Source organism: Xenopus laevis, chromosome 7S (assembly GCF_017654675.1).
Source record: "Xenopus laevis strain J_2021 chromosome 7S, Xenopus_laevis_v10.1, whole genome shotgun sequence".
NCBI classification, from domain to species: domain Eukaryota; kingdom Metazoa; phylum Chordata; class Amphibia; order Anura; family Pipidae; genus Xenopus; species Xenopus laevis.
Genome location: NC_054384.1, coordinates 14621445 through 14649124, shown reverse-complemented (window position 1 = coordinate 14649124; position 27680 = coordinate 14621445). Strand labels below are relative to the sequence as shown.

Sequence of the window (27680 nt, the reverse complement as noted above, 5' to 3'; positions counted from 1 at the left end):
TAGAAAACACACTTTTTGCACAGTTCGGAACAGAATAGAGAAAATATATCAAGTCACCAGACATTTCTATTCTTTTACTCTTACTCTTTGGCAACATCGCCAAACGAGCGGATCTTTCCCCGATATGCCATTAACAAACATGGCTATATCGGGGGTAATCTGATTGTTCGGCCGTATTTCCCTGGGTTCCGGCGGGATCGGTCGGGTCAAAATCAAACCTTACCAATCGACCAAACAACCGATCTCCGCCAGACGAAAGATGTACGATTCGTACGATAGGATCTGTGTGTGTATGGCCACCTTTACAGTTACCCAATTTTTGCATCTGTTTATACTAGGGATGTGGGAGCCTTTGTAGTGCTGCGTGTAACTGAAAGCCATCTGGGCTTTATCATAGAGACAAATTGAACATGCTATATCCTGGCCCAGAGATCTGCCATGTGATCTTGTAAAGGCAAAAAGAAAAAGATTGTTGATTCTTGTACAGTAATTGGAAATTACCTTCCTCAGTCTTCTATCCCTGTCAAACAAACAAACAAACAAACAAAATGTTTGGTTTTTAACATGTTTATTCCCTTTAGATATGGTGATATGAGACGTCAAATTGGATTTGAAATCAGGGACATGTGGTACAACCTAGGTAAGATTTTTAGTGCTTACGTTATTTTGTATTGTTATACTTTCACATGGGTTTTTCTATAAATAGTGGATTTACCCGATTTGTTGTAAACCGCAGGTTTTTTTGCTTTGTAGAATAAGTAACTGAAGTTTAAGATTTTTTTCGGGGCGCTCTTGTTCATGTCCATCAAGTTCAACCTTTTAGGTTTTTTTTTTAATCTGCCTAACTGCCAGTCGATCCAGAGGAAGGCAAAAAACCCCATCTGAAGCCTCTCCAATTTGTCTTAGAGGGGGAAAAAATTGCTTCCTGACTCCAAAATGGCCAAAATCGGACTAGTCCCTGGATCAACTTGTGCTATGAGTAGTGACGGTTTCGCTTTGCTGGAAAATTCGCGAAACTGCGCCGGAGTCTTTTTTTTTTTTTTTTTTTTTTTTTTACACCGTCGTCCGTTTTTGGGGAAAATGCGCCGGTGTCCAAAAAACGGACGCCCATCGCTAACTATGAGCTGTCTTCCATAACTCTGTATTCCCTCACTTGCTAAACACCATCCAACCCCTTCTTAAAGCTATCTAATGTATCAGCCTGTACCACTGATTCAGGGAGACAATTCCACATTTTCACAGCTCTCACTGTAAAAAACACCATATATATATATCCTGTAAAGAGGCGAGCACTCATAGGTCTTAAGATGCAAAAAATCTGTGAAATTTATTGAAAATAAATAACTTATTATAAATTTAGTTAGTTATTTATTTTCAATAAATTTCACATATTTTTTGCATCTTAAAACCTGTGAGTGCTCGCCTTTTTCCAGGATATCTTACTTACTTTGCTGATAGCCGGCCCTACATGGACACTGGGGTTTTCCGGATAATGGATCTTTCCATAATTTGTATCTTCATACCTTATGTCTACTTGAAAACTATGTAAACATTAAAAAAGCCCAATAAGCTGGTTTTGCTTCCAATAGGGATTAATTATATCTTAGTTGGGATCAAGCACAAGCTACTGTTTTATTATTACAGTGAAAAAGGAAATCATCTTTAAAAATTTTGATTATTTGATTATAATGGAGTCTATGGGAGATGTTCATTCCGTAATTTGGAACTTTCTGGATAAGGGTTTTCCGGATAATGGATCCTATACCTGTATAATCTTTAACTTTTACAGAAGCCCAAATATTAAGCAACTTTTGAATTGGTCTGCATTATTGATTTTCTTTTTATAGTTTTTTAATAATTTGCCTTCCAACTCTTTCCACGCTTTCAAACGGGGCCATCTAAAAAACAAATGCTCTGTAAGGCTACAAATGTATTGTTATTGCTACTTTTAATTAATCCTCTTTCTATTCCGCCTAAATATTCGGAAGGGGTTTGTTACAGTGAGAGCTGTGAAGATGTGGAATTCTCTCCCTGAATCAGTGGTACAGGCTGATACATTAGATAGGTATAAGAAGGGGTTGGATGGTGTTTAGCAAGTGAGGGAATACAGGGTTATGGGAGATAGCTTATAGTACAAGTTGATCCAGGGACTGGTCCCATTGTCATTTTGGAGTCAGGAAGGAATTTTTTCCCCCTCTGAGGCAAATTGGAGAGGCTTCAGATGGGTTTTTTGCCTTCCTCTGGATCAACTGGCAGTTAGGCAGGTTAAAAAAAGTAAAAAGGTTGAACTTGATGGACGTGTGCTTTTTTCAACCTAACTTACTATGTTACTATGTAATGATAGGTATATCCCCATGCTGGCTGAAAGGTCAGCAGGTGTCACTGCAACACACCCCAGTAGCAAATGCCCATACCTTTAAATGACTGGACTTTAAATGGATCTGACCTTTTACACTGGAATGGGGACAATCCTCATGTGACCATCGCCTGCTGTCATAGCATATACTGCCTTATACATTCCGCGCTTCCCGTTTTTTGCAAACTGATTTGGAGAGTCATCTGCTTAAAAGCAAAATTCTGGCACAGAGCTAAGCTTTTGATCTCATCAGATGCCGAAAGCTTGAAGCGTCTGTAGAGTAATGAGCACCTGGCTGCATAATGTCAAGCACTTGTACAAGTGTCCTTGTCTGTAAATGTCCTTGCAATCATTAAAGTAGTAATTTCATGTCTGTGAGCGTACTTGAACAGAAACCGCTTGTTTGTCAAAAAAAAAAAAATGTTTGGCCTTGATTGCTACAACTTCTAAACTGCTAAATAGTTCTTTTGAAGTCACTACTATAGTGTTCTTAGCGACAAATCTGAGTAACAACAAAATAATCAATCCAAATATCTGCAGTGCATTAGTATCAAAGAAAGGAATTAAGGAGCGACGTATCTGCACTTCTTTAAATTTGTTTCCATGCACTCATATGATCAGGTATTAAAGTGATCCGGTCATCAGAAAACATGTTTTTTTCAAAGCGCATCAGTTAATAGTGCTGCTCCAGCAGAATTCTGCACTGAAATCCATTTCTCAAAAGAACAAACAGATTTTTTTATATTCAATTTTGAAATCTGACATGGGGCTTGACATTTTGTCAATTTCCCAGCTGCCTCAAGTCATGTGACTTGTGCCTGCACTTTAGGAGAGAAATGCTTTCTGGCAGGCTGCTGTTTTTCCTTCTCAATGTAACTGAATGTGTCTCAGTGGGACATGGGTTTTAACAATACATTGGTGGCCAGGGGTTTATTAAAGGAGAAGGAAAGGCTAAGATTAAGTAAGCTTTATCAGGACTTCAACTTCGGATCTTTTTGCGGCTTCAAGTCTTTTTGCAGCTACAGATCTACGTGGATTTGGCTCTGTTCGCGGCTTTGGGTCTTCCGCGATTCGGGAACTTGTCTCATCTGTACTTCGGTTGTTCAGCAGTGTCAAGTGGGGCCTGGCTAATTTGAAAAGTGCAGCTCAGCCAGGCCCCCCTTTAGGCCCAGGCCAGTACAGCTGTGCCCCCTGCTGCTCTGGATGCCATTCACATACAGTATAATTGTGAAAATGTATGCAAAGGAAATTATCTGTGTCTGAGCATGTGTACAACATCAATAAATCCAGAGGTGAGTGTACCATTCAAGCCTAGCTATCTTGATAAAGAGCCGAGGCAGGCTGAAAACATTGCTGCTGCCCATTATGGATCTTTACTAGTTTAAAACCAAGGAAAGTTATAATCACTAGGGGGTAGCAAATGTTGGCTGGCCCCAGGCCAGTGCACATGCTCAGTAGAGTGAAAGGCTGGCTTTTTGCTTTACTGCACATGCTCACCTGGACCAGAATGTAGAAAAAGATACAGAAGAAGAAGATGTCTGTGTGGTATTGTTTTATCTCCTACCCTGCCTAGGGTATGGGGTAAGCAATTTTGACCCCCCCCCCCCCCCCAAGATTATTCCTTTCCATCTATAAGTTCCAACTGACCATTTGTGGGAACATAAATTAGAATAAATCTGTGGACATCATTCACATAGAAGTATTAACATTTACCACAACCAGAATCTTACAACAAGTTAGTACTGCACATAGACGACCCACACATAAACATGGCTCAATTATATTATCAATCATAAACACATGCGGCGTCGAATTTTGTACTATTTTTTGTACTTTTGTACGTATTAGATCCGTTATCTGGAAACCTGTTATCCAGAAAGCTCGGAATTACGAGAAGGCCATCTCCCATAGACTCCATTATAATAAAATAACTCAAACTTTTAAAAAAAAATGATTTCCTTTTCTCTGTATTGATAAAACCGTACCTTATACTTGATCCCAACAAAGATATAAGTAATCATCATTGGAGGCAAAACAATCCTATCGGGTTTATTTAATATTTAAATTATTTTTAAGTATACTTAGGTATGGAGATCCAAATTATGGAAAGATCAATTATCCGCAATACCCCAGGTCCCAAGTATTTTGGATAACAGGTCTTATACCTGTACTGTCTTTTAAAGGAGAAGGAAACCCCCTGGGCGCAAAACCCCTCCCCCCTCCCCCGTGTTGCCCACCCTCCCTCCTCCCCCCTGGCCTACCTGTCCTGCTGGGCAAATGCCCCTAACTTGTTACTTACCCTTTTGCGCAGGTCCAGTCCAGGGAGTTCACAGACGACATCTTCTTCCTGCTTTGACCGGCGTTTTGGCGCATGCGCAGTAGGAGCATTTCGCCGGTACGGATCTACTGCGCATGCGCCAAAAGTCACGAAGTTTTCCGATTTCACTTCCTGACTTTTGGCGCATGCGCAGTCGATCCGTACTGGCGAAATGCTCCTACTGCGCATGCACCGGTCAAAGCAGGAAGAAGATCGCTGGGAAGAAGATGGCGTCTGTGAACTCCGTAGACTGGACCTGTGCAGAAGGGTAAGTAACAAGTTAGGGGCATTTGCCCAGTGGGACAGGTAGGCCATGGGGGAGGAGGGAGGGGAAGCAACACACGGGAGGGGGGAGGGTTTTTGCGCCCACTGGGTTTCCTTCTCCTTTAAGACAGAGGGCATTTTGTTGGGGAATCCAACCTTTTTTGTTAAATACCAAATAATATTGTCTGCTCATTGTTACTTTTTGATTGCCTGACCTTTTCCTCTTCAGCTGTTCTTTTGCACCCTCTGACAACTAACGGCTCACTGGCTAATCAAGCTCTAATTGAGATACAATACAAATATAACAATGTTATCTACACACTTTTTATAGGTTAATCCAAAAAGTTTCCTTTGCCTTTATACCAAGAGCAATAAACCCGTATAAAACTTTGTGACATTGATGTTTTGTTTGATGAATAACTCGGTGTCAGTAACATTTGTTTTCTGAAACACTGACTCTGACATTTTTCAGACATAATACATGAAAACTGTCACAGACGAGCTTGAAAATAACAGCACTGAAAAAGGATTGTGCCTCACAGCCTCTTCAGCTATATACTACAAACTATTACATGCTTTCAGGGTCATTCCATCAGGAGGGAGGATGAATTTTGTTTAAAATAATACTGATTCCCAGGAATGAAAAAGCTGCTCTCTCACCTGATCTGGAAAAAGTGATTTTCTATCGCTACAACATCTGTGCTGTTTAACTCTTGTCTTGACATGAAAATGTGTTGACTTGATGCTCGATCTCTGTTTAGTGGCGTTTTTGTGTTTGCCGCAAAGAAGTTAGAAGAAGCACCAGGAAAGGACTGATCCATGTGAAATGATGAATATCAAATTCAATGAAACGATGTTTGGGTTTTTTTAATTAGTGCTATGCTATTACATTGTTACCCAGATATCCTACTCCTCCACTTATTAATCTTTTGTGTTCAGTTTCTTTCTCTGCTACAGCTTCCCCTTCTTTTCTATCTCGCTATCCACTGGCATAACTAGATGTTAATTGGCCCCACAGCAAATTATTTTTCAGGCCCCCAAAATGTCTAAAGGTGTACTTCCTCATGGAGCCCCTATACCTCTTGGGCCCCCCTGCAGCCGCAGGGTCTGCTTCCACTGTAGCTGTAGTTACCCCCTGTCACTATCCTCCACTTTTTTCTCTCCCCACAGCCTCCACTTCTTTCTCTCCCACAGCCTCCTCTTCCTTTTCACACCCCACTCCTTCCCTTCTTTCTCTCACCCCACTCCTTCCCTTTTTTCTCTCACTCCACTTCTTTTCTTCTTTCTCTCACCCCACTCGTTCCCTTTTTTCTCTCACTCCACTTCTTCTCTTCTTTCTCATACCCCACTCCTTCCATTCTTTCTCATACCCCACTCCTTCCCTTCTTTCTCTCACTCCACTTCATCTCTTCTTTCTCTCATCCCACTCCTTCCCTTCTTTCTCACACCCCACTCCTTCCCTTCTTTCTCACCCCACTCCTTCTTTCTCTCACCCCACTCCTTCTCTCTCTCACCCCACTCCTTCTTTCTCACATTCCACTCCTTCTTTCTCACATCCCACTCCTTCTTTCTCTCACCCACTCCTTCCCTTCTTTCTCTCACCCACTCCTTGCCTTCTTTCACCCAGACTTTTTCTCTCTGTTTTGTCTCCTGCCCTTTATCCTCTCTTATCTTAACTTTGTTCCCCTATAAATCCTTCCCTTCTTTCTCTCACTCCACTTCTTCTATTTTTTCTCCAATCCCACTCCTTCACTTCTTTCTCACACCCCACTCTGTCCCTTCTTTCTCTCACCCCACTCCTTTCCTTCTTCCTCACAGCCCACTCCTTCCCTTCTTTCTCTCACCCCACTCCTTTCCTTCTTCCTCACAGCCCACTCCTTCCCTTCTTTCACTCACCCCACTCATTCCCTTCTTCAAAATTTCAAAATTCAGATTTCAAAATCCAATATAAAAAAATCAGTTTGCTCTTTTGAGAAACGGATTTCAGTGCAGAATTCTGCTGGAGCAGCACTATTAACTGATGCATTTTGAAAAAAACCTGTTTTCCTATGACAGTATCCCTTTAAACCGCAAACTGCCAAGTTTTCAAGAAGAATCCCCATAAAAGCACTTGTACCAGTGTTGTTATATGTCTAGTCTAAAATCAAGCGACTCTCTTCTCTACAGGGCAACATAAAATCAAATTTATTCCGGAGATGGTCGGCCCTATATTGGAAATGACCTTGATCCCAGAAACAGAGCTTCGAAAAGCTACAATCCCAATATTCTTTGACATGATGCAGTGCGAATTTCATTCCACTAGAAGTTTCCAGATGGTACGTATATCTGAGTTTTCATCAGTGCAGGACACATTAATCCCATTTTTTTCAGAGAAAATATTGAGCTTTCTCCTAATGTCATTTTTCAGAAACTCAAATATATTCGTATCTGGTAGGATAAGTTGGCAACACTTGTTATTTTTTTAAATATTGTTTTCTTTCGAATGTTTGATGAAGACTCTGCTCTGGCTTTTTCTATCTGGTTTGCGAAAGCATTCGATGGACAAATCGCGTTAATTAACACTATTCACACCTCCAGGGGAGACAACGTGAATGTGAAACTAAGTCTGAAAAAGTGTAGAGGCCTCTTTGCAGTGCATTATATAACATGTACGAACATCTCTCTTGATTTATTGTTTTCTCCCAGGCGGCTATACAGAGACTCAGCAGGGGAAGAGAGTGCAAAGAAGCAGGAATTTTTCTTATTACAAAAATGTAAATGGCATTAACAATTGTCAGGCTTCCTAGAAGATTTAAAGATTTGATTGCTTTATTCCAAGCTCATTATATTTCTGCATGCTTTGTATCATTAAAATGACAGGAGACTCGCAGCAATCTTTGCATTTACTTTTCCAGTCTAATGAAGCAGCATGTTCCTGCTATAAAAACCTGTATACTTTGTAATACCTATAATACTTTCTGATTAAATTTGCATACACGCTAAAGTGCAACTGCGGGGGATGTACAGGAGCTTATAAAGTTGCTCTGATTGTTTTTAGGTGTATAGAAGTACTCGTAAATATAGAAAACAAACGCATTGTTGACACCCCGAGATTAATGCCGGATCATTCGATCAATAACAACTAGTCAATAAAAGGAATAATGTGCGTCAAATTGCGCACTGTAAAAAGTTATCCCAGATTACTTTTCTCTATATTATACTTAAAGTGGACCTGTCACCTACACATAAAAAGCTGGATAACAAAAGTCGTTTGCAAATGAAACATGGAACCCAAAAAGCATCAATTATAAACGTGTTTAAATAACTTAGCTGTCAATCAAATATTACCTGCCCCGCCTCTATGCCTGAGGCATAGATGCGGGGCAGTCAATTACTTTCACTTTCCATTCAGCACTTCCTAGATGTCACTGCTCTCTCCACATTTCCCCTCCCTCCTCACACTCTATAATTGGTAAGGGTAATGTGTATGGGCATTAGGTCCCCCATTCGGGGGACATACACAAGCTTTTGGGGTGAAACACAACTTGTCTTAATAGCAGAGTCCACAAAATGGCTCCTGCCTGCGTGCTGTGACTGTGTAATTCCAAGACTGAAGGAAACCGAATTTAAATAATAAATGTAGTGAAAGTAAGTTTTATTTTGCTCAACTAACATGATAAAAAAATAATTTGGAATTATTTCTTAGGGTGACAGGTCCCCTTTAAGTACTCAAGTGATATCAGTAGGCGATTATACAGGTTCATATATACTTTAAGGGAAAGTCATGACTTTTTCATCTTCATTTGTTTATTAAAATTGTGCTTTAATGGCCAGATTTATCAAAGGTCGAATTCATGTGAATTTTTTTCTACTCTAATAAATTCGAATATACTCACAACTCAAATGGGAGGTTATTTAAGAAAAAATGAAGAAACGTCTAATATTCGATCAAATAGGAACAATCCGAAAATTCGATTTTCGATTCAAGTTTTCCCTCCAAAAAATAACACTAATGTCTGGAAGGCTATTAACATCTTCAAATGGCTCAATGGACCTCTGCCATTGACTTGTACATGAACTCACCAGGTTTTAGGTGGCAGATATTCGAATTAGGACTTTTTCCATGGTCGAGGTTTGATAAATCTCAAATTCCAATTTACGTTCGAATAGAGGGATTTAAATTCGAATGTGTGAATTTTGACACCAAATAAAAAAAATTAAAATTTACTGTTCGACCCTTCAACCATCAAGAATTGCATTACAGTCAAATGCTAAATTCCTTTGCAGAAATTGCCACTTTATTTCCAGCTATTTTCTTTCCCAAGAGACTACAGTCACTTTTTAAACTCTGTCCATTTGAACTCTGCTTTTCTTTTACTGACGACACATTTTTCATGCAACGCCCCTTAATTTATTTAGCTGCCCAATAGAGAAATGCAATTTGATGACCGTGTTCTTAAAATGTGCATACATTGTTCTAGCTCAGATTTTATTTTGTTTAGAACATTGACCTTGTGGTTCTTTTTAAGATTTGTTTCTTGTTTTATTTACATGAGCCCCTGGAGGTGCTTAAAACTCTCTAACTCTGCAAATTTTTAAGTTCATAAAACCTCCGAGACTCAAAGCAAACGATAATGTAGCTAAGGCTGAGATGTGAATGTACAGCAGTGCAGGTGAGTGGCGTGCAGGAGCTTCAGAGCTATTGGTGCAGAGAGCAGTTAAGCAACTTGAACTGCTCATTAAGATTTAATTGAAGAGAGACCTTAATGGCTGAGACATTCAAGGGTAGGGAATTATGCTGTAGTAAGTATCCCAAGGTGCTTCTAAGTTGTGATGTACAACAACAATAAATGTTTGACTTGCTAAGGGCAACACTGTTGCTATATGCCATTACATGCTATATGCTTTAAAAAAACAAGATTCGATTATTATTTATTTTTGTGTTGTGCTTTAGGCTCAGGCACATAGCAAATGTCAAACTTAATGCCATGTAATTTGACATTTAGGCAATCATTTAGAAATGTATTTCTACTTTCTACTGAATAGAAAATAGCGTGCAGCCAAATTTAAAAAAAAAAATCTTTAATTTTGCTGAACCCTCTCAAATAATTGGAACAATAAAACCGAGTCAAGACTATCAAAGTTGGGGTTGTTTTCTCCAGAGAAAAGGTGCTTTCAAAGGGACATGGTTCTTTTTTACAAGTACATTAGTGGGAGATCTTTTTTTTCAAGATCAATGGACCAGAGACCACCTCTTTAGATTAAAGAAACAGAACTTTCACTTGAAGCAGTGTAACTGGTTCTTCTCAGTGAGGGCAACGAGGTTGTAGAAAGCTTTGCTGGGTGCTGATGTGATGGCAGATGCTGGTGGCTTGGATGAATTCTTGGAGAAGTATAATAGCAGAAGAAATGTGTATTGGTTAAACCTTAACCTAAATGAACTTTGTAAACTATGATTCAGGCAAATACCAGATTGAACCCTAATTTTTAATATTTTTATTTTCTCAAAATTATGTAATCTATGGGAAAATAATGCTTCCTTTACTTGTCCATTGCTTTACAGTAACATGATGGTTGGATTTTGCTTCTGGTGAATTCTAAGAAACCTGAATATTCCATATAAATGGGGCTTGACCATATTCCCAATTACATTGTAACATGTATGATATTGTACTGGCATATTTTGTCATTTATTATTACAAAATGTAATACAATGCGCCTTTCTTCCTATTGTCTATGAGATGACCATTATGGGCGAATCCACTTTCTTTAAGGGCTGTTCTTCATGGATGCGTTTTTCTGCGTTCGGAGCTTATATGCCTCGTCGCGAGGAAAGCCTGTTAAAAAAGAATTGGCTGCGTCTCGACCTGCGGTTGAATGCATTTCACTGTAACGCAGGAAGAAATGTCCATGAGGGAAAGTCCTTAGACAGGTTGTCATAATTGTCATTCACTGCTTTTCTATGTTGTATAAATGTAGTATAATAACTATATTTACTTTTCCAGAGTTGGTTGGAAACCTAATTCAGAGCTCTACTCCTCACAATATAAGCTGTTGGCATAGATAAATATTTCTCCCTACTGCGTCTCTAAGTTATTTTATGGATCCCACAGTGCTGAGAATAGCCACCTCCTGTTTATTATTAAAAAAAAAATATTTTCATATTTTTCTGTTCATCTTTTGGCCTATCATCTCTCAATATTCTAATATTGCTGTATACAATACATGTTCTCCAGATATTGTGCTAATTTGTCAACTTGGAGCATGTTAAATCAGTGAGATTCTTCCCTATTTTCAGGTATTTTAGTGCTTAGTAGATCATAGTTCATGTCCCCCTATGCTTTTCTCCTTTCAAAGGAAAAATGCATTGTAACTTAAGAAATTCGTAGACTATACTTCCACCCATGATAGTATTACCGTATATACTCAAATATAAGCCGAGTTTTTCAGCCCCCAAAATATGCTGAAAAACTCTACCTAGGCTTATATTCTGGTCAAGCGCAAAAACGGTCGCCGGCGTCCAAGAATAGTCACCGGCGTCCAAGAATAGTCACCGGCATCCAAGAATAGTCTCCAAGAATATTCGCCAGCGTCCAAGAATGGTCGCTGGCTTCCAAAAACGAGACGCCGGCACCTCCAATGGGAGCAGAAACCCTCAATTTTTTGATTGAAACTTACCAGAAGCTGCTGCATTTCTCACACTAGGCTTATACTCGAGTCAATAAGCTTTCCCAGTTTTTGGAGGTAAAATTAGGTACCTCAGCTTATACTCGGGACGGCTTATACTCGAGTATATACGGTAATTGAGTGCAGCTTTATGTTTGGCCACACGATCAGCTTGTTTTAGCAGTTCTTTTTTTAATGCTTCTTTTGCTCAAAAACCATCATCTGTAATTGCCAGGCAGGCACAGATTTATAGCCATTTACCCCAGTAAATAATGTCAAGCTTTGTTCCCTGGCTCCGACCTACCTGTTCTTTGGAATCCCTCAATGATGATTTGATTTCCCTTTTAGGTAATGAGCTGAGCTATTTTTGCAGTATTTTATCTTTGACGCCTTTGCTTTCCTACAATGCACAGTCGCAGGACAGACTGCCACTGAAGGGAGTTCTACCCAATTACTTTAATTGAGCTAAGTCTAGTGAAAATTGATTCTGGTATGGGGATATTTTTTTTATTTCAGAAGGCTTTTTATTAGATGATTATGTTGGCTTTTCTGTTCAGGTCACAGCATGAGCTCATTGAAAGGTCATACTGCTCCGGCTTGTTTAAGTCTGCAACTCGCAAACACTTACCTAAATTGATGTAAATTTCTATCTAATTTTTAGATATTTTCTCCCTCAAAAAGGTTACATTTCTGATGTACTGAATTAATCAACCACTGGAGTTTAAAAGGTTGTGTACGATAACAGATCTTTTGCAATTAAAGTAGGAGGTAATGATAGTAATTTTAATTAACAGCAGATCCTGCGTTTTTTGTGCTTTTTAATTATGCTAATTCTCTGGAAACGGAAATGGAGTAAAGAAAATGCCAGAGAATAAAAGAAACATGTCGGTCTGTTTTCAAATAACGCCCACATGTCTGCTTAATATGGTCCTCGCAATATTTCCAAACACTGGCGATGCAAGACACAACCTTGACAGTGTCGTAGTCATAGAAACTGGTCTTTTATATTAATGGCTCTTCTCAACAAACTTCAGGTTACAAGGATGATCTAGTTATGCACTTTTGCCTGCTTAAAATGTAATGAATGGCATCTTTAAAATAACAGGGATATATATTAAACGCATTATTATCAGAATGGCTTCAATACATTCCAGATTAGACCTTCATTATTTATACAGGCAAATAAGAATGAATGCTCTTATGAACATATAGAGCTGAATGTGTTTGCTAAAAGAAACTCTCATTCTAAGTTGTTAAAGTAAACAAACACCAAGGTTAAAAATAATGTCTAAATGTGCCTAAGTTGGGCCTGACCTTTAACGTAAACAGCTAGATATTATCCAATTTCATTATTTTGTTCTAAATAAGGCCTAAATAAGAGGTAAGCAAGTGAGAGAAGCTGACACTAACCACCCCCACCCATCCAGATCCATTCTTTAAAGGGGGACTATTGTGGGAAACATGTTTTTTTCTCCAAAATGTGTGAGTTAATAGTGCTGCTCCAACAGACTTCTGCACTGAAATCCATTTTTCAAAAGAGCAAACTGAATTTTTTATATTTAATGTTGAAAATCTGACACGGGCTAGACATATTGTTGGTTTCCCAGACTCCTCCAGTCATGTGACTTTTGTGGAGTACAATTAAAACAATTTGTAGAACCCTTATTCGTATCAAGTCTCGTTTTTGAGCACACGTGTATATTTCCTATTTAATCAAGCACATCCTGGGGATTCTCTTAGTCATTTAGTTATGCCTGTGCTCAAAAATCCAGTCGGATGATTAGCCTGCTCCAGAAGAATATATCTGTCGTGTCAGCATAGATTTGCAATCAAAGTGGGTAAAGTGTTGTTTACTCCTTTATAAATGCATTGCTGGTCTAGCTTTTTCATTCTGGGTCAAGGAATAGGAGGCATGTTTTCTGTAACATTTTCATATGCTGAAGCTAAACTTCCTTAATCGAAAATGTCCAGTTTGTCCTATTTTATTGGAGGAATAGGTCATTTTTGCACAGCTTGCATTTTGGGTTGAAAGCCCAGTGAAACACCACCACCACTCTATTGCACCTTCAATGTACTTATCGCTTTGAAACCAGGGGCAGGCATACACACAACTGGAGTAATTTTACTCTGGATTTGAAACCCACAAGAATCAACCAGTAGTTGGCTCCTAACCAATTTTCAGTAAAAGTAAATCAAGTCTTTGATGAAGGGCATCATATAAGCATATCTTTTGTTTAATTGGCTGCCAAGCGGTGAGTAAAACTGGACTGGTCTATAAAATTTATCCAAGGACCGATCAAATAATCACACAAGCTTAAAGAAGAAGAAAAGTAGTTTACCACTTGGAGGTGCCAAATGTTAGGCACTCCCAAGTGAATGTATTTACTTACCTGAAACCCTGGGCCAGTGCTCCTATCAGCAGAAAACTGCACCGGCCCGGGGTTATTCCAGCGAGCACCAAAGAGCGCTCCCCTTCCAGCTTCTTCTTTCGTCTCGCAGCTGCGCATGCGCATTAGAGTGAAAAGCCGAACTTTAACTAAAAAGTCAGCTTTTTCATTCTACTGTGCGTGTGTCTGACCTGGGAAATTTGAAGAAAGAAGAAGCCAGAAGAGGATCGACCTATGATGCTCGTTGGAATAACCCCGGGCCAGTGCAGTTTTCAGATAACTCAGTACAGTCACTTGGGGTGTCTAACATTTGGCAGCCAAGTGGTAAACAACCAAGTGGTAAACAACTTTCCTGCTCCTTGAAATCTGATAGGATCTGTGTACCTTCTTCAGAACTTGCAGCTTGCTGAACTTTAGCAGTTGAACTTCCTCGACCAACATCCCAAGACACTTAGGCACTGCAGTTCAACAATAGTTAGTTAGAGTTGTGTCTGGTTACAGTTGCTGTGCTGACTATTTTGGGCACATTTCTTTCAGTTTGAGAATGAAATCATCACCAAGTTGGACCATGAAGTGGAAGGAGGACGAGGAGACGAGCAGTACAAAGTGTTATTTGAGAAAATGTAAGTGTTGATTAAGCACTCTGATTCATATCTAAGTTTAAAAGCAGGAGACAATAACACATAATCGATGTACTTTGCACCTCACTTATAATTAAAAACTGTTAATGAACAGCAGAGATTAAAGAAAAACACCTTCATCAGTGTATTTTTTTCCCCTCTCTGTGGAGTAGGTTTATTTTAAAGCTTTTTGTGAACTTTTGCAGACTGCTGGAGCACTGCCGAAAACACAAATACCTAGCAAAGAACGGTGAGAACTTTGTCACACTGGTGGTCCGGCTAATGGAGCGACTACTGGACTACAGGACAATTATGCACGATGAGAACAAAGAGAACCGGATGAGCTGTACTGTCAATGTTTTGGTTAGTGACTCGATCAAATCATATATATATATGAAAATATCTTTCCACGGTAACTATGACTTTGTATTGTCAGATGTTATTCAATGGAAAAAAGCTTTAAAAAAAAAGAGCAATTTTGTTTACTATTTTTTTTATTACTTAGCATTTTTACAAATGTGTAGCAAAGTGTTTGCTCTGCTTGTGTATATCCAAAGAATTTCCTACCGGGTTTATTAACCCAGAGCTGGGCATGTGTGTGTCTCTCTATCACTTGCAGATCTCTCCGTGTTCCTTTAGCCCAGTTAGCAAAGAGATGCTTTAAGTTCTGATTCCTTGAGATTTCAAGCTACATATGTTTCCTAAACACCTGTTCTAATTTATAAATCCCACCATCTGCTAGCACATGCTGGGAGCAACCACTATTGCGCCGTGGGGAGGCAGCCCCTGCTCTAATGTATCATCTGTTATGCTTGTTTTCTATATGTTAAGCAGTTCATTCTGTTCAAATAATGATCACATTAGCAATAGGAAGAACTGGCCTTCACAGTCTCATCTTAATCAGCAAATACGATTAAAACAAACGGCTTATTAGCTCCCCGGGGTATTAACACCATAATTCAGAATACTCCCTAAGTTCTTTGGGTACAAATGCCATTTTCATAGAATGAATATAACATGAAAGTCTGCTTTTGGGCAGGCTAGGAGAATCAATTTTACATGGTCTTCAATAGGGCCTTCTCGTGCCCCTTAAAGGGGGCACGAGAAGGCGGCACTCCAGGCTAAATAACATTGGTTTATTACAGCAGGCTGCTGGACAGAGGCATCTATTCAGAAGTCTGATGTCTTAAACCACATTTTTTTTTAGCCTGGATTGCCGACTGGTTTCTAATAAGATAGGTGTAGAGGCTGAGGTGAGGTACATGTATGAGCTGTGGAGTAGGGACATTGGGCTCGGATCTGGAGCAGCCTCATCTATTCGCTTCTTAGGATTTGGCCTCATACAAATCCTGCGAAAAATTTAAACCAAATCCTGAAATAAATCCTGAAAATGGCTAATCCAGCCCAACCAGCGTCTAGCAACTTAAACTCACAGTTTTTGTAACCTTCTAGTAATCGGTAAATACTATGGAAAATGTAATGTAGGCTGGAGGTTACCTCCAGAAATGATATTATACATCATACAAGCAAAAGCAAGCCACACTGAAAATGAAAATCTCCTTTCAATCAGATGTTTTGAATACTTTATAAAACAAAAGATTTACATCCTTTTATGTTTGATTGCATTCTGCAGAATTTCTACAAAGAGATTGAGAGAGAAGAAATGTACATAAGGTTTGTAACTATCTTTTTTTTCTATTTTTAAACTTGGGGTATTATTGCTTTTTAATGTGTAATTCTGTAAACAGAACAAAGAAAAGCAGAAATGGTAATGGCACAAAGATCTATTGGGAACACAATGTGCCATGTAATGTGACGCCTCCATGTAGTCTGGCCTATAGCTGGAGCATATGGAGTTTTCTAGTTGACTCATGTCAACCTAATAAGAATTACTTGTTTTAAGATATATCAAAAAATGAATCATTTATAGTGTACATTTTATATCTGTGACATTCTTTTATGCCTTGCTTTAGGTATTTGTACAAACTGTGTGATCTACACAAGGAATGTGATAACTATACGGAGGCTGCCTATACTCTGCTGCTGCATGCCAAGCTTTTAAAGGTACCAGACAGTAATTATATTGTAATGTTATGGACACCACTATAGATTGTTCTGGCCAGCCTATCACAATGTGAAATACAGCTGGAAGGGCAGTTGATGTCCTGAAACGTTTGATCGTGACCTGAGGGTCCTGAGCACCACAATAAATTTGGGAACACCCCACTTTTGACTAAGGAATTGGCATTTCATTTTTTCAAAGCATTTACAACTGGAAAAGATCTTTCCAAGAAAGATTGTCTGTTTTCAATACACACGTGTAGTGCTGAATCGTTCTGATATACAGGTAGAAACAATAGAATTCTACCTGTATCGGACAATTCAGCACCAACAGTGACTGATGTCTTTGAAGGCACCTGATCAAATTTTTCCAGCCAGCACGATCAACAAGACGGCCCATATCCAAGTCATCTGCCGATATCTGTCTGCTTATCTCCCTCCATACCTTCACCGAATATCATCCAAAAATTTGTTTCGTGCGAGCTTAGCGGTGCGTTTATAGCCACCTTAAACAGGCTTGGATTTGTGGCAAGGCCACAAAGGCCTGGGCCTGAGGCGGCAAGACGGTAGGGGTGGCATGCTGCCCAGCTGCATTTGAAGAGGCACTAATCGCTAGCGTTTCAGCACAAGCACGCACACTTCTGCAGGGGCTTGCGCTCAAATTGATGGATGCTAGGACCCTGCGGCATGACGGTACCGGACGCTAGGACCCTGCGGCCTGAAGAGGCCTCGTGGCGGCAAAGACAGGAATCCGGCCCTGACCTTATAGTTAGCCAGGCAGATTTAATTTTGATTAAGCCCCCTTAAGGCCTAGTCAGCAGCTTGTCTGCCTTTGTATGGGCCCTGTCAGATGGCCTTTCTGATATTGGCCAAACCGCTATCAGTCAGTTTTTAAAGCTGTTATCTCCCAGCATTGCTCTCCAACTCTCCTGTGTTGTCACCTGTTATAATATGATCGTTTGGTCTGGGAGTCCAACATTTGGATCAATCCGACATCTGCCACCACAAGGTGAGCATGTTGGGCACCTTATAACTTTAAATGACAGTAGAATACTTTGAACTTGAGGAAGGTGTATCTGTTTTTAAATCTTAAGGTGACACAGGTCAATAGAAGATCTTGGTTTGGTCCTTCCAGCCAATTCGGTAGCTTACTGTCCCGTGCATGAGGTCCTCTGATGGGCCTGTTTGACCAATATCTTGCTGAAAGTCGTCCAGAAATTGATTTAATATTCCCATCGGGATGAGGACCGCATTGCTCGTTGATGTGGTCCTCTTCCCAGATGGCCTGTATTTATCATTGCTGCGATCCAATCATTTGGCCAAAGGGCTAAATGATTGGATTAGCCTGATATCAGCCACCTCAATGTGGGCAATACCCATCCCAACTGGCCAACCTGTCCAAATAAGCCGATCTCTAAATGTACGTCCACCTTAAACTACTGTGATACTACAGTATATTGAATCTGTTACTGAGGAGCAACTTTCTTGCCTGACCCTGTACTAACCAAGCTTGAAATCTATATTCTTTGTGTAGTGGTCTGAAGAAGCATGCGCTGCACATCTTACTCAGCGGGATGGTTACCAAGCAACAACACAAGGCCAACTAAAAGACCAGCTGTACCAGGAAATTATCCTTTACTTTGATAAAGGCAAGGTAATGCAAACACAAGGCTTTCATTTTTATTTGCCTCTTGAAGTTTCTTTGTAAAAAAATGTAGTTTAACAGTCTATGCAATTGGGATTTATATTCTTTCACAACATCTTCTGCGAGACTGAAGCATGGTTCTGCTTTTTCTATAATTATAATTGATATTAATGGGAACATCCACAATTGCTCTGACAGGTTAACCTAATTTACCAACTAATAAGTGCCTTCTGGTGGTCACGTTATCAGGAAAAATGCTGGCATGCTTTCTTGCTTCCGAAACAATCGCAAACTTGGGACATATAAGGGGTCATCGGGAAAGGCCTTGGACGCAATTCCTAAAGGTTGCAAGAGCGCACACAGAATTAAATTAGTCAACTCTGATTGGTTTTTTACTGTCCCTCAACTCCTCTGGTAGGCTAACTTTCATCTGATTGGCTTAGCATTTAATGTTATGCAATGTTTGCTTATTCATAAAAGTAAGGAATCAGCTCATCTGAACTGGCCAGATGAAAGGAGTCCTGCTTAAAAGTAAAATCATCCAAAAAAATTGCCATTTGTGCACATTTTTGTTAAATTTTTTAGGGATGCACCAAATCCAGGATTCTGGCTGAACCAAATCTGAATCCTTGTGTCTGGCTGAACCAAATCCTAATTTGCATATGCAAATTAGGGGCAGGAAGGAAAATTACGTGACTTTTTGTCACAAAACAAGGAAGTTAAATATCTTCTCCCCCACACACACTTTTTCCTTTCTTGCCCCTAATTTGCAAATGCAAATTAGGATTAATTTCCATATATTATATTTTTCACGAAGGATTCTGGGATTCGGCCGAATCCAAAATAGTGAATTCGGTGCATCACCAAAAATTACCAAATAAAATTAAATTCTATACTGATCCATGACATCAGATCAATTGGCTTGAATTCCATAAAACAAACGAATCAGGCTCCTGGAGTAGATAAAGCTTAGAAATAAGCATGTTATGTTACCTTTGGGTTTCTTCACTAGCACAGCTCCTTAGCAGGGAAGATCTCTCGGTAGTTTCTCGTCTCTTTTTAAGCTAATTCACATACAACACTTGCTCTTAGGCTGCTGTCAGTTACCCCAGCATAGTGGTCACCGTAAAGAATAAGTAAACCTTTAAAATAAGTCAATGTAAAATTGATATGAGTGCCATTCTAGGAACTTTTGCAATTTACATTCATTATTTTTCTTTTTTCCCCAAGATATTAAAGGATACATGTACTGTTATTATGAATGAATTTTGTTACAACAGCACCACCTGCTGGTCATTTTCCCACCAGTCTGACCACCAAGTAGTCAAGGAAGTTGTCAGGAGAAAGAAAGATGTTCTTCTGCTTAGGAAAGATGTCAGAAATGTTTCTAATTGTTTTCCTAAGCAGAAGAACATCAGAGCAGCCTCTTTCTTTCTCCTGACAACTTCCTTGTCTACTTGCTGGTCAGACTGGTCGGAAACTGACCAGCGGGTGGCGCTGTTGTAACCGAATTCATTCATATTAACAGTACATGTATTCCCTTAATATCATGGGGGGGGGAAGAAAATAAATATTGAATGTAAATTGCAAAAGTTCTTAGAATAACACCCTCATCAATTTTACATTCACTTATTTTAAAAGTTTACTTATTCTTTAAAAATAAAGCCTATATAATTCTGCTGATTATAAATTAATTCAGATTCACATTACATTACATTACATAAAAACGTGTTTATTATGCAATAGGAATGAATGATAAACCCGGGGGCATCATCTGCTATGAGAGGTAAACCTTGTATATTACCTATATCTTATTGGTTTGAACATTTTTCAGCTGTGCACAAAAAAAAAAATCAACAAAACAAAAACCGATTCTATATATATATATATATATATTCAGCAAGTATCCTAATTTTGTAGAGAATTATTGTTTAGCATTGCACTGACAGTATTTTCTTTGGAAATAAAGCCATAATCTTCTGTGCTAGTATTTTTAGAGGGGAAATAAAGCCATAATCTCTCTGTTCTTTGCTTTCATACCTTTGTGTTAAATTTGCTGGATCCACTGTCTGTTCATTTATTTTATTGTCTTTTGCGGAAGCAAAGTCATTTTAATAAAGCTTTAATCCAAGGACTTTATATAATATTTATGAGTTTCTGTGCTTGCTAGAAATAATAATAATATATAAAGTTTTATACTGAACTTATAACCCTTCTGCAGCTTAAACCCCATCTTAGACTCCATCTAAAAAACAAATGCTCTGAAAGGCTACACATGTATTGTTATTGCTACACTTTATTACTCATCTTTCTATTCAGGCCTCTCCTATTCATATTTCAGTCGCTTATTCAGATCATTGAATGGTTGCAAGGGGAATTTGGACCCTAAAAAGCAGATTGCTGAAATTGCAAACTAGAGAGCTGATGAATAAAATGCTGAATAACACAAAAAAATATGACCCATTTGCAAATTGTCTCAGAATAGCCCCTTTAAAAGAGAACTAAAGCTTATGTAAAGAAGTATCTAGAAATGTTGTACATTATATTTTGTGTTTCTGTACCAGCCCAAGGCAACCACAGTCCTTTAGCAGTAAAGATCTGTGTCTCCAAAGATGCCCCAGTAGCTCCCCATCTTCTTTTCTGCTGATTCACTGCACATGCTCTGTGCTGCTGTCACTTACTGAGCTTAGGGACCCACTCACAATATACAGTACACATAGAATAGAAATGTCACAATATAAGGCTGATTAGTAATTAATACTGATAATTACTACTTTTCAGCACAGAAAGCAGTGCAGTTAGCATCAGAATTTAATAATTAGCCTTATAGTATCAGCTTATATTACAGACCAACCTCATTTTCTGCTGGATAATTAGTGACGAGCCCTAAGCTTAGCTTCTCAACAGCCAATCAGAGCCCACTGAGCATGTGAGTGTCACAGACACTTTCCAAGATGGTGACCCCCTGTGACAAGTTTGAAGTCCTGGATCATTGCTGCTATTGAGATGCTGAAACATTAAGCTGGTGCAATAAGTTCAGTATATAAAATATGGCATTTTTGCCATATTTATTTTTAGGGTTTAGTTCTCCTTTAAACTTCCCTTATTACATCATTTTAAACAGAGCAGCTATTTGTGGCTTAAACGTTCAAAAAATTGCCCATGAAGTGTAGCTTCAAATCTTCTTTGTGTCTATATATGGCAATTGGGTTTTTTTTCGTTGCAAATTATTGTGATCTTTCCTTTTCTACTTTAATTACTTACACGTGATAGCTTTATTTTGGGGGGGTTCATTAGGTTTATAGCCTAATATGCCAAATGCCTTTTATTTACACTTTATATTATTTCAATTAAAATTTAGCTTAATGAGCCATCATTTTATTCCACTAGGCATCATCATCTGTAGTTTGTAACATCATAAAATAACATTTTAAAATCGAACCCAATGGCAGTTCACCCCAAGGCTGTCTCTTATTGGAACAGATTGTTCTATTATCTAGAAAAATGGAAGCAGAGCAGAGGGTTCTTGAAAGAGAATCATCCATTTTGTTGAACTAAAAAAAGCTCTACTGATTGTATCACGTCAATTCTTTCTATGGTTGTTCTGTTTTTATTTCATTTTTCCATTTTTAGACTTGGGGCAATTTGATTACTTTGCAATTCCTTGATTATCTTTACCTTTAATTTACAAAGATCAGTACCAAACGTAGTTGAAAGCAAGTCTTGGTAAATTCCATTTCTCATATGGCATTTCCCATTTAGCCTACATGCTCTGGAAGATATCAAAATGGATGGAGTATATGATCTGGCATACATAGTGTATACACCAGCAATGCCACACTACATTATAGGAAATGAATGATTGATTGGTACAATTCTCCAAGGCAATAAAGAAGAATTTACTTCTCTTTGTGAAGCATCTCTATTGCTCTGCTGCCTTGACATTTTGACTGCTCTTATACCTTCCCATTCACCTCAAATGTAAATGTACAGATTTATACATTGGTTAAAGTTTAAAGGGATACTGTCATGGGAAAAAAAAAATTTTTCAAAATCAATCGGTTAATAGTGCTGCTCCAGCAAAATTCTGCACTGAAATCCATTTCTCAAAAGAGCAAACAGATTTTTTTATATTCAATTTTGAAATCTGACATGGGGCTAGACATATTGTCAATTTCCCAGCTGCCCCAAGTCTTGTGACTTGTGCTCTAATAAACTTCATTCACTCTTTACTGCTGTACTGCAAGTTGGAGTGATATCACCCCCTCCCTTTTTCCCTCCAGCAGCTAAACAAAAGAACAATAGGAAGGTAACCAGATAACAGCTCCCTAACACAAGATAACAGCTGCCTGGTAGATCTAAGAACAGCACTCAATAGTAAAATCCATGTCTCACTGAGACACATTGTTACATTGAGAAGGAAAAACAGCAGCCTGCCATGACAGTATCCCTATAACTAAAAAAATGTATGTAGCCCTCGCAGCCCTTTGTATGTTTTGCTATCCCATTTTCACCATAATTCTGCCAGTCTTCGAAAAGCAAGAAAATGTAACATTCCTTACTGAAGCTCATCCCAGTCATATAAATGGTTGCTTTAAAAATATTTGGGCACAATCTTTGGTTTACCAAACATCTTGCTGCCCAATTGGAGACTGATCAAGAACACCGTTGACCTATTTGGATAACCTCATGTATTTATTAAAATGTGACCTCTGATCATGCAGTACAGTGAATTATTGTTCCATTCGATGAAAATGATTGGGCATCACTGCTCTAAACAAAGACAGTTAAAGGGATACTGTCATGGGAAAACATGTTTTTTTTTTTGTTTTTTTTTTAAAATGCATCGGTTAATAGTGCTGCTCCAGCACTGAATCCATTTTTCAAAAGAAAAAATGGATTTTTTAATATTTAATTTTGAAATCCGACATGGGGCTTAAACATATTGTTAGTTTACCAGGTGCCCCCAATCATGTGACTTGTGCTGTAATAAACTTCAGTCACTCTTTACTGCTGTACTGCAAGTTGGAGTGACATCACCCTCCCCCCAGCAGCTTATCAACAAAACAATGGAAAGGTAACCAGATAACAGCTCCCTTGGAAGATATAAGAACAGCACTCATTAGTAAAAATCCATGTCCCAATGTGACTCCTTCGGTTACATTGAGTAGGAGAAACTACCTGCCGGAAAGCAGTTCCATCCGAAAGTGCTGGCTCTTTCTGAAAGCACATGACCAGGCAAAATGACCGGAGATGGAGCCTACACACCAATATTACAGCTAAAAAAAAAACATACTTGTTGGGTTAGGAATTCAATTTTATATAGTAGAGTGAATTATTTTCAGTGTAAACAATGTAACTTAGAAATAAAAGCTACACTATAAAAATAATGACAAAATCCCTACAAATAATTCTAATGTCCTTACCATAGTTTTAGGCTTTCTGGATATTTAGTTTCCAGATAAAAGATTCCATAACTCCACTTGTAGCCTCCAAATCCCCCAAACACTGAAGAATATTTGACTGACAAACAGAAAACTTGGCTGGCAGATTTTTTCCACTGTTTTCCTTTTGAGGCCATTGACCAAGCCACAAACATCATATGGCTGTAAATAATGAGCATTTCACTATAGGCAAATATTTTTGGCAAATCACAGCAAAAATTTGCAGCAAAAAGAAAAAAAAAAAGTCAAGCGACTCAAATGTATTTTGCACAGAAAAAAACTTCATGAAAAATGCCCTATTGACTTCAATGAGTTTCTCAATTTTTTGCCAGAATGGGACAGATTCGCTCATTTCAAACTCTTTCCCCTTTATACTATGGATGGCACTTTTCTGCTTGTTTTATCATTTAAGAATGTTTCAGGCATTTTCATTTGAATACAGTTTGATATAATCCTACCAGTTCCTAATTAGTACAATATTTTACTCCTCTACAGATGTGGGAAGAATCTATAACCCTTGGCAAAGAACTTGCTGAACAGTATGAAAACGAGATGTTTGATTATGAGCAACTCAGTGAACTACTGGTATGTTCCTTTGTAACATTTCGAATACGATTTAAATGTCACTTGGAGAATGAAAGCTCTTGTGTTCGTAGTTATTTCATGAACTTTCTGAGAGCTACATTGATTATTTCTGTTGTTGGAACGCATTTTTTATGTTGGCACTTCCCATGCATGGGGCAGTTTATATCCCTTGATGACAAATGCACCTCAAATGGATTTACACTATTTTCTCATCTACCTCTTGATGGCATCTGGTTATGAACAGCTTCCCTGTGTTACACACATTCTGCACACTATTTTACACATTATGTATTGCATTTAACAGGCTCCATGGTTGGAACACTCTCATGTGATACAAACGGAACTAGGGGTAGGCACGTGCCTAGGGCGCAAAGGTGGAGGGGCGCCAGGCACGTACTTACTCCTACCCCTAGTCCGGTCCCTTCTCTGCTGACCGCCCATCTGTGCAAGTACGCGAACGCATGCGTCGACGCGTCTATGCACTGAAACGTCTTTTCGCGCATGCGAAGAAGCACACAATTACCGGGCAGGCTGCCTAGGGCGCCTGCCCGGCTTGGCCCGGCTCTGGATACAAACACATCATATACATGTGCTTCAATGTGAGCAAAATGCATGTTGTTAGTAGACCTCAAGTCCACTGGTCAGGGCCCCCTTAACACCTTACCAAGGTTAAAAATACACAGAAAGCTATTTGTAACAGTCAACCTGTGATGTGTGAGGCAGCAAATAAGAATATGTCCTCAAATCTCACCCTAATTTACTTTTAGGTTAAGCCATTCTTTGACTGCATCATAAAGTCCAGCACGTACAATTGTGGAAGCATTGGTCTAGAAGTCCCCAACCTTTTCTACCCGTGAGCCACATTCAAATATAAAACAAGTTGGAGAGCAAAAAAGTTCCTGGAGGTGCCGAATAAGGGCTTTGACTATTTGGCATCCCCTATGTGGATTGGCAGCCTACATGAAGCTCTGTTTGGCAGCACACCTGGTTTTCATGCAACCAAAACTTGCCTCAAGCCTGAATTCAACCATAAACCACTGGGAGCAACATCCAAGAGGTTGGTGAGCAACATGTTGCTTGCTAGCCACTGGTTGGGGACCACTAGTCTAGACTCCTATTTAGTAGTCTAGACTACTATTTTGGATTTGGCCGAACCCCTGAATCCTTTGCAAAAGATTGGCCGAACCGAATCCTAATTTGCATGTGCAAAAACATTTTTTACTCCTTGTGAGAAAAAGTCACGCTATTTCCCTCCTGCCCTTAATATGCAAATGTGAATTAGGATTCGGTACGGCCAGACAGAAGGATTAGGCCGAATCCTGCTGAAAAAGGCAGAATCCTGGCCAAATCCTGAACTGAATTCTGGATTCAGTGCATGCCAACAAATTACCCTAGCAACCATGCATTGATTTGAATCAGAGATTGGAATATGAATAGGAGAGGCCTGAATAGAAAGATGAGTAATAAAAAGTAGCGATAACAATAACTTTGTAGCCTTACAGAGCATTTGTTTTTTAGATGATTTTTTAGGTGTCAGTGACCCCAACGTTTGAAAGCTGGAAAGCGTCAGAAGGAGGCAAATAATTAAAAAAACTATAGAAAATAAATAATGAAGACCAATTGAAAAGCTGGGCAACTCTATAACAGACTAAATGTTAACTTAACAATTTAACATGCATTTATCACTGCTCAAGTGTTATGAAATTTGTCCCGAAAATGCACACTTGTGAGATTTTGGCCAAAACCTGCTCCGTGTATGCAGTGATGCAGTATTGGGTTGTCACTGACTTTTCTTTGCCACATCACCCTAAAAAACACGTTAGAATCCCAAAAATGGAGTGCTGCTCCAGGTCTGAACCACCGGATTGGTGTCAGGTGCCTTCAGGTATTGGGCCCAATGCTGCCCAAAGCCCAAAACTGTATATCACAAAGCAAGAGACCTGCGGCACAACTGATGCAATTGATTAGGTGATCAGCATTTATTCAGCTCACAAACAAAATCACCCTAAAAAACACATTAGGGCACATAAGCGTAGTTAGGGTACCTCCAAATTTGAGGGCTGCTGTGCCTATTGATGCAGGGGAACTCTGGAGCTGCTGCCACCTCTTGATCAGGCAGTTTCCTTTGCTCCCAGCATCCATAGGCACAGCACACTTGCATGGCGAACACTGGATATGATGCCAGACAGACTTCCGCACAATTGCATCCAATTTGAGATAAAATGCATGCTCAGTTTCGGTAATTTTGTCAAATTGCGCATCATTTTTCTAGGCACAGTTCATTTTCACCAGCCGCATCACCACCTTGTGACCACAATAACATTGGCATTTTGGGGGGGAAATGCCACATTGTGGGAAATATAAAGCCATTGTGCGAGAAACTGCGCTTTGCTCACTGCACTAGTACAGTGCCCTATTGTATGTTAAAGTGAATGTATGTATATATGGCTGCTCAGCGTACGTCTGTGCAAATCAAGGCAATAATAAGTGTGTAATTGTAATGAAATAATTTTCATTTTCAGCGGCTTGTCTGTAGCGCCACTAGCAAAGAATTGTTGGCACGAGCAGCTGCAATTCTTCAACTGACTCTAAACAGGAGACAAGCAGGAGATTCATTGATTAAATAAAATGCAGATTAACTCTCTAAACAATATAGAACATGGCATCAAACACTTTACTGCTTATCGTAATTGTTTATTCTTATATTCTTCTTCTTCTCGTTTAGAAAAAGCAAGCCCAGTTTTTTGAAAACATTGTGAAAGTTATCCGACCCAAACCCGATTATTTTGCTGTTGGATATTATGGACAAGGGTTTCCTACATTTATCAGGGTAACTATATGTCATACATGTTTCTTTGGGTTGTGTTTGCCATGTGTACCTCTTACTCCTTATAGGCTGAGATAAAGCCAAATGAATGAATAATATTTTTATTTTTCAATCCTTTAAATTCAATCATAGTTTTGAAAAAAATGCATCTTTGAGCTATGTATTATTATGCTTGCTGTTAAAATATTACTGTAAATCTGTGCATGTTTGCCTTAAAAAGTCTGTCATGGAAAACCATTTTTTTACTAAATGCATCAGCATTACTCCAGCAGAATCCTGCATTCAAATCCATTTTTCAAAAGAGCAAACAGATCTTTTTATATTTCATTCTGAAATGTAACATTGGTTAGACATGTTGTTAGTTTCCCTGGTGCACCCAGCCACGTTACTTGTGCTCTGATAACTTCAGTCACTCTTTACTGCTTCTTTGCAAGTTGGAGTAATATTTTTCCCCTCCCTTCATTCCCGCTGCAGCTTTTCAACAGAACAGTGGGAAGGTAACAAGAAAACACCTTCATTTCTTTAAAAA

At 39.0% G+C, this 27680-nt stretch overlaps 1 protein-coding gene across 4 annotated transcripts in view; it reads left to right on the top strand.

The window, feature by feature from the left end:
* The window catches only part of dock1.S (dedicator of cytokinesis 1 S homeolog), a 234066-nt gene that overhangs the window by 169854 nt on the left and 36532 nt on the right, over positions 1–27680 (top strand). For 3 of the 4 annotated variants that reach the window (XM_041570909.1, XM_041570907.1, XM_018227398.2), the window contains exons 32-40: positions 582–640; positions 7104–7252; positions 14507–14592; positions 14796–14952; positions 16223–16263; positions 16563–16653; positions 18185–18304; positions 24235–24324; positions 27050–27154. In XM_041570909.1, coding sequence (XP_041426843.1) covers positions 582–640; positions 7104–7252; positions 14507–14592; positions 14796–14952; positions 16223–16263; positions 16563–16653; positions 18185–18304; positions 24235–24324; positions 27050–27154 — 898 coding nt within the window. Of the gene's footprint in view, positions 1–581; positions 641–7103; positions 7253–7622; positions 8138–14506; positions 14593–14795; positions 14953–16222; positions 16264–16562; positions 16654–18184; positions 18305–24234; positions 24325–27049; positions 27155–27680 lie in introns of those variants that run through there. The other variant, XM_041570910.1, reaches the window with a different exon arrangement.